The sequence below is a fragment of the Brachycentrus maculatus genome, unplaced genomic scaffold (genome assembly GCF_059751285.1).
Source record: "Brachycentrus maculatus isolate JH-2025_06_01 unplaced genomic scaffold, ASM5975128v1 h1tg000241l, whole genome shotgun sequence".
In the NCBI taxonomy this organism is placed as follows: Eukaryota; Metazoa; Arthropoda; class Insecta; order Trichoptera; family Brachycentridae; genus Brachycentrus; species Brachycentrus maculatus.
Window position 1 is genome coordinate 635,314 of NW_028280992.1, and position 8,564 is coordinate 643,877.

The window sequence follows — 8,564 nt, forward strand, 5'->3', positions numbered from 1 at the left end:
CTTCCTTTTTAACAATGTTTCTCAAAGATTGACGAGAATTAATGATTTTTTTAAATGACTCCAGGAGATTCCGACTTCATGCACGAGACTACGCAGATGTCCCCTGTGATGCAATGTACGGAGCACGCGGTGGACGGCCCGCCGAAGTACTTGGAGTTGATCTATCAGAGCGAGCCGCTTCCCGTATCTATCGACGGGTACGAAGTCCCGAGATCTAGCATCAGAAGCAACGCGTCTCGCCGGACATTCAGCGGAGAGGCGTCACACTCGTCAGGAGGCATACAGCGAAGGCAATCCTTCAACACGATGGACCACAATAGGTCTTCTATGCACAGGCGCTCTTTACAACGAGCCAATTCCACGTGTCACCGTTCGGAAAACGCGAGAGCGGTGACCTTTTTGCCTACGTCTTCGACCGCGCAGGTTCACACTCCGAACGGATTCAAAGTCCGGGTCTTGGAACCGAATGCAAACGACGTCATATACCGGAACACTCGTCCGGCGAGATTGTCCGGACATTTTGGCGACCGCGATTCCTTGCCGAACACCTCGGGTAGTAAATTAGTGCCTAACGGCATTTTGAAGAACGGCATTTCTAGAACAAACAGCATTGCCAGTCGAGGGAGCGAAGACGAAAGGATCATGAGCCCGATTCGAAGTGAACAGAGAAGACTTTTATGTACCGGCGTTACAAGTTTTACTAACGGTGACTGCGGCGACCCTATCCCCAATACCAATTCTCTGAGGAGGATTACGTGACTCTTCAAAGTTCTTTTTGTGATTGTCATTGCCAAGATTGTCAAACATTTCAATGAGTTTTGATAGTTTGAATCTCATTCCATTAAACTGACACTAATTCATTATTATCGGTCAAGTATGGAACCTCTGTTAGATAGAGATAATAAGGTATCATTAGTGATACAGCATCTAGCCATTCCCTTATTACTCTTATCTGCACCCGATGGTGCATGCACTGCATCGTATCGACGCAGTTTTGTCTAGATTGTTAATAACACAAAGGAAGGTAGATAAGTCCTGCACTCACAGGTACTAGACCAGGTGATATTAAATGAATATAATAAAAATCATTTAAATTTAATTTTACCCACTCGGGAATCGAACCTAGGACCTTCAGTACGGTAGATAAATGCGCTTACCACTACGCTACGGAAGCAGACAAATCTAGCCTTAATAATTCTTAATCTTTCTTCTAAATTTTATCAATTTTTCTATTCAATTTGACATTTTACATAAAAAAACGTATTCTAATTCGTCAATTGTAATTTCGGCCAGTGAGAAGGGCCTGTGTATTTGCTTAAGACATGCAACAATCATGGCAGCTATATTGGTTTTGGTAAATGAGTGTCTTTTCCTAGCTAAATCACTTTCCCACACCTGAAAACATTGTTTTGTCGATATTATTGAAATTTGTAACATTGTTTTGAAGACAAAATTGACGAGAATCACTCGGTATTATTCACTGATAATTTTCATGTATATATTGCTCATCTGCTGTAACAACATATTTTTAAAATATATTGTTGGATATAACTAGGGCTTTTTTTAACAAAAAAGATCCCGGAACTCACTTCATTTCAAGCTAAAAAATATATATTCCAACATCATTTGAATATTCATTACAATGCCATATCTTATCATTTTGTTGAATTATATAAATATCCTAGTCGTACAGGAGAAACTAACAAAATGTAAAATGTTCAGGAGGGGCATTTAAGTCACCTTTGCTTGACAAGAAAATAAATATCAATGCAGTTAGTCATTTTTCAATATATTATAAGTATATTATACTTACAAGTTTGAAATCCTTTGGGATTTTTTTCAGGGCAATATTAAGCCAGTAAGATATCAAATAGTCAACGATCATGTTTTTGTAAGAAATGCACTTGGTCACTCTCTCCTGTATGACTACGATATAGATTGTTATAATGTAAACGCAAACATTGTTTTATGAACATAATTAATTTTGAATTAAAAAATATATATTTTTGTGAAAAAAGTTGCTGGAATGCAGTTCCACCGCGTTACATAGAAAAAAGGCCCTGGTTATAACCAAAGACAGATTGGTATGTAAGTTCAAAAGTGATATATTGGTACATTCCAATTGCTGCTGCCTAGTATTTTAAATTTATTTTTATCCGAATACCTGTTATGAAAAAATAGTAATTTTGAATCATGTTTTTGTTACAGCAAATGAGTGAAATGTAAGTTTTTTTGATCACACATATTATTTATTTTATTGATGCTGTTCATATTTAGTTTAACTATTGTTTCTATTAAAATTCTGAGATATTATCTAATCATTTATTTTCTATAAAATCAATTGTATGTTATACATAATTATTGAATTTTTATGCCTCTGAGGTTTACTATTGCAAGTCATATAAACCAGTTTTTCTATATTTTAAAAATGTTTTCCAAATCATAATTTAACGGTTGGGTCAATATTTTTTTTATCTCAATCTACACAAGAATCTTAAGTTATAAAACAGTTAACAACAGGTCACAAGCTTTGTTGTACAGACTTCGTTGTGACTGTTGAGATATCAATAAAAAATCTTATTTTATTTCATTAATGTTTTATGGAAACAGTCAACCCTCTGCCTGCCTGAACAACCAAATTCAATTAAATTTATATTCAGAAATGTTCAAACTGTTACTTTTCCATCAAATATTGTTTTTCAACTGTAAATTTTTAGTTTAAATATGCTGTTTCTCAAACTCTCGTACAAACAAAATGTATTATTATTTTTATATAAAAATACCAAATGCATTATTTATTTAGGCACATTTTTACCAGAGTGCAGAACTACTCTCATTGCACGTAAGAAAATTTTATAGGGGAGGCAAATCAAGCTTCAAATTGTTATTGCTCTCAATCATTAAGCAGTATTTTTATTGAATTTTTCTATTGAATATTTGAGTTATAAACTCTCTGCATAGTAAAATCAGTAGCACAAAGAATACAATACTCAAATAAAAACAAAATTGACTTGTACGCGACTTAGGATAGTTCTGCATTCAGGTATGATATGTATGAGAGAATCTCATAGTAGACAATATAATGGACTTGCAATGATATAACTTCAGAGCCATAGATTCAATTTCTTCGTGTATATTATACTGTTGAAAAAAACATTTGTTCAGTATTATAATTTAGTTCATAAAATTGTCACTATAAAGAGCATTTATAATTTAAATAAGTACGCTTTGTGTTAAAATTAATTCTGTAAATAGATATTTTTAGTTTTGTCATAAGTACGACTGTATATAATTGTATTTATATGTAGTTTTAGTACATACAACTGTTCAATACAGTGCCTATTATTGTCTTGTCTAATTGGACTGATATTAAAATGTTAAGGGAATAAAAACTATTGTTTAGAATTGGATCTGCTGTTCACTGTGATGATGTATGTTTCAAGGATCATTTAATAAAAGACTATGGACATTTTCGCAGTGGGGTAGAAAGGTGTGCTGTGATAAAAGCACTATTTAGACATATTATAAGGATATTGGGGGCACAGTCGACAATCTCAAAGCAAATCGTTTTGAACTGTTTTGACAAGCGTATCTAATGGAGACGTACTTGCAACAACGGTAAACACTATTTACCGTGTGTTCACTATTGGAGCAGATCGTTCTTTATCATTGCACCTGTATTTTTTCACATAAGTCCCTAACTCTTCTTTTGTACTAGAGTTTTTTTAAAAACAATATCAACACATTGTTTACTTTTAGTATTTCTAGAAACGATTATAAGCGTTCTATTTGCTCACTTTTTTATACGACGCCAAAAAATATTGTACTGATCGGGATTGGATTAACGGTTACTTGTGATTAGTATACGACCCTAATTAGGGTCGGAGTTGATGAGAAAACCACCTGACAACAATGTGTTGAGATTATCTTTCAATTTATGTACATATATATTCCCTTCTTTGTCTCTGTTAAATCTTTTGATGACATCCCGCAAGGGTATTGTACCCAGTATTGTGTGTAAAGATTTGGAAATACTAGTTTATTTCTAATCAGTTTTTTTTTTTTTTTATATTGAAAGCATTAACTTTGTGGATCATAGTGATATTTAAATTAAACCCTGAAGAGGGCAACAGGTTATTGCCGAAACTAGTTGGTTGTTACTAAAAATGTGAGTGGATCAAAAAACAAAGTCTTTTTATTACTCAAAATAATATAGTTTTTTTCTCATTTGTAATCAATGGCTAATGCCTTCAGTTTATGGATGTCACCTTTATTCAAACTAGTTTTCATATACTTTATGACTTTTAGGAATAAGATTAGCTCCAAATGGAATAGCTCAAACTGATACTATATTATTTGGAGAAATAAAATAACTTTGTTTTTTGATCCACACACTTTTATAAATACAAACCAACTAGTTTCGGCAACAACCTGTTGCCCTGTTCAGGGTTTTTTTTTACAATTAAGTTATAAAACAAACCCTGAAAAGTTGGTTATACTAATAAAAGTGTGTGGATCAAAAAAAAATTCTCCAAATAAAATATTACAATGATCCATAATGTTAGTGCTTTAAATATTCAAAATAAAAACTGATACATACTTTCCGAGATTGCGACCTGTTTTCAATGCCCTACTACTCTCACCTTGTATATTTTGTAAATAAATATTAAATTAAAAATTATTGATATTATTTTCTTGTCACTAGTAATTTTATTTTAAATGTTGTGTTTATTATGTTAATTATACTAATCATTCTATGTAAAGTGCCTTATACACCATTTATATTATAAATGGAAAAGACTTAAGAAATCAACAAAATTAATAGATACATAAATATGTATCTATCTAAATATATATTATTGTTCATACATTTTACAGTAATTTATTGAGAAAAAAAATGGTGGATGTTTTGTGATAAAATCATTGCAAGCTATAAATATATTAAAATATTGATACAAATACTCTTGATAATTACATGTATGTAACTCTCAAGGGTGCTGTACTCCTTTTGAATATGTTATTTTCAACGTATTATGTATAAACTAGTGGGTAGGTTAAATATATACATTTATATAACTTTATCAAATTGTTGAAATTAATACTCAAGTAAATCAATTAAAAAATAAACTTATATATTCTTTAATTGATATGCTACATATTGCCGTCCATCTTTCTTAGAAACGTATTTGGTTTGCTGACTTTATGGTTACTTGTGTTTTGGATCTATTTGCTTTTGAAAAAAGGAAAAAAATCCACTTTCATCTTGGGTTTTGACCAGATAACTGCATTTCAAATCGTTTGTGACATTTTCACCACATAGTGCAGTATTTATTATTTGAAACACTTATTTTCTTAAGAATCATTGATTTTTTATTACATAGGTTTCTAACTTACTTATGAGTAAATTATCTAAGATTTGAAGATAGTGACAAGTTTGTTATATGAACAAATAATTTTAACTGTGTCTCACTATCAACGTACTACGGTGATGTGATGTCACAAACTGTGTACCAAACGCTCGGAGGGCATTATCGAAGATGTCACAAGTTACTGTATGTTGGTTAATTGAGATACGTCTTGAAAAGATGGACGACAAAATGTCAAAAATAATACAGTCAAAAAATGTGACCGAGTACAAATGATAACTTTTAATACATATTATGTACCAAAATAACCTTTTTTTACTCCATAATATACTTAAACAGATATTATATTGTTTCTTCGGCAGAAGCTGTGTACATTTTATTATGTACAACCTGTAGATAGATAATTTACTAAAAAACAAACTGCGTTTACTTATAGATCTGATGTTTTCATTATATTGATGCCGGAAAGCAAATCCTTTATACATATTGCCAATTAAAGCAATTTCTATTAAAACGGTTTATCAAATTTTTCTCAAGAAAATAATTATTAGTACATATTCAGTTCTTCGTTAATGCAGCTGATATACTTCAGAAAAACAAAAGATTTTTAAAAATCCAAATATGTTTTTTACTTTCTGTTATTGATATGAATAAAAGGGACCATGACAAATTAAAGTTTGCAACATATTTGTATAATATACTGCATGTGTAGAAAATATACTGCAGTTATAAGCTGTAAGTACAAATAAATTATTTAGTTGTAATCGTGCATTATTGAAGCGTCCAAATGACATAACATTTTTTTCACATTAGTACCTACCTGCTTTTATGCAGGTTCTTTTTCAGGAGTAGATTATTTCGACTGTTATTCAGATCCTTTTGAAAGCAGTCCCAAACTATTTATATATATCGCTCACTCTATTCAACAACGTCATATATCAAAAATCATCAATTTTCAGTTGTGGATATTTTCGGAATTCCCAGAAAATGTGCTATATCCCAGGAAAAGCGGCATATTTTTAACTTAATATTTACCCGCTACAGGGCAGAAAGTGTTGTTTTTGCATTTTGAAGAAAAGGTATTGTTTAATTATTTTTTTAAAAATACTAAATTTTTTTCAAATGGAGAAAAAACCTTCAGGTTTTACCTAAAAAGATCTGTTGCACAGTAAAAAGTTCAATAAGTGGCTTGATATTTATTATTATAATACATTTTATTATATTTTCCAACTTTAAAAACGTTCTACTGAAAAAACAAGTTTTTTGATGACGTTGTTGAAAGGAGTGAGCGATATGCTTGGACCAAGTGATCAGTAAGACATTATGTGTAATACAGAGTGATAATATTGATTAGTCAAAAGGCTAATCAGTATGAGTTACTTTAAAAGACAAAATCTTCACTCTTGATAAATGTATCATTCGCAATGGCGAACGGAATTTCTCCAATCAATTTGTTTTTATTCAGCAATTTAAGGCTGGAATTTCCCAGTTCGCTGAAGTACTGTGTAACACCTTATTGAACACTTGGTATAGACCAAGACCATTCATAGGAATATCCTATTGAATCTTGTTTTTCTCATCTGTTTATGGGAATCAGGGAGTTATATTTATTTCCAGATCTGTATTTTGATTTGTTTTAGTAAATGAAAACTACTCTCATAGAGTCCAGCATTGTTTGTAATTATAATTTATCAAATTTCAATAACTTATTCTGTACTTTTTAAACGTATTTAAGTATTATTTATTATTTCTGTAATTAATTTTAGATCTCGATCCAAATGAATATTTTTCCATAAAATCAATTTATGTTTTATTTATTTTAAATTTTTCTTTTCCTTTGGTCCACTGAATATTTTTGTTATTTATAATTTTTGCATTTGTTGATTTGAAAGAAACGTTAATAAACTTGTTTGAAAATTTAATATGAGTTTTTATTTTTCATTTTACTGTATTTAATTTTTATCCATATATAATTTTTACGATGTTCAGCTATTATGTTACTGCATAATTTTTTTGATTGAGCAGAAATATTTTTCAAATTATCACTTAATGATAATTTGAAAAATAATCAGATTGGACCTGAAAGTGTATAACTTATCAAGACAACACGGCATCAAACCACTACAGTGTTCTACGTGCCATGTAAGAAAACTTAGCCATAGGGAAAGGATTTTGGCTTTGAAAACAATCATTTCATTTAAAACTGTTTTCAAGCATCGTCTAGTATGTAATTTAGGAATAATCTTACATATAGTGAAGGTCTCTGCCAAATTAAAAACTTACTCTACTCAACCACAGATGGTGCCTAGAAAAGTGAATGAAGGTGTCAATGAAAGGATAAATACAACTTCCGAAATTTGAGTAGCGTGGTTGTCAATCATGGGTAGAATGGTGAATGTTACACGTGTCCAACATGATCACTTAAACCAAGCTATAAGCCCTGTAAATAACCGGGCTTCCATATTCTTCTTCATCCGTGTTGAGATATCAATAACGATTTTGGTCTTAGAGCTGAACTCACCATGGGTCAGATAAAAAAAATTAAAATTTATGACAAGAAAAAAAAGTAGATTTTGAAACTTCAAAGCTGAGATTCTATTTTGTCTTGGAGTAATGGAATTTGTAAATCTTCCACATTTCTTCTTCTAACCCTTATCCGCACCCAATGGTGCATAGGGCACTGCATCAAATTATCCAGTGTTATGTTGATCGTCACTTATATGAAGGCAAGGCGATCACTCCTGCGCTTCAGGGACCATTCCAGGGTAATATTAAATAAGTATTAGAGTGTAAAATCACTAATATTTATTTTCACCCCCCTGGGTATCAAACCCGGGATAGAGATCCCACACAAGAAGCACAGAGCTAAGCATGCTAACCATTACACCACCGTGGGGCGGACATTTTAGAACAATTAAAATATAAATAAAACAACAAAGCACAGTTGTACAACTTTATTCTATATCTGTTAAATCTATGAATAAAAAATATATTTTACTAGTGAATAATCCTTCGCAACTGCTAATAAAGGTAACATGTGGCTACAACATCCACTTTTAGCACTTTTCCGCATTTTTCTGCTTTCAGACAAATTTATAGAATATCAAAATAAAAGTAAACACGACTCTCTATCCAGGTAACATTGAAAAAAAAACTAAATAATCATTAGACAGTTCTTATCTCCCTAATAACTGGTGT

The 8,564-nt window shown here is 31.3% G+C and overlaps 1 protein-coding gene across 1 annotated transcript in view; it reads left to right on the forward strand.

Annotated features, from left to right (window-relative positions):
- Nucleotides 1-7,168, forward strand: part of sev (receptor protein-tyrosine kinase sevenless) — a 113,085-nt gene extending 105,917 nt beyond the window's left edge. Inside the window, exon 36 of the mRNA XM_088264994.1 lies at nt 65-7,168. Coding sequence (XP_088121120.1) covers nt 65-759 — 695 coding nt within the window. The 3' untranslated portion in view covers nt 760-7,168. The remainder of the gene's footprint in view (nt 1-64) is intronic.
- The last annotated feature ends 1,396 nt before the right edge of the window (nt 7,169-8,564 follow it).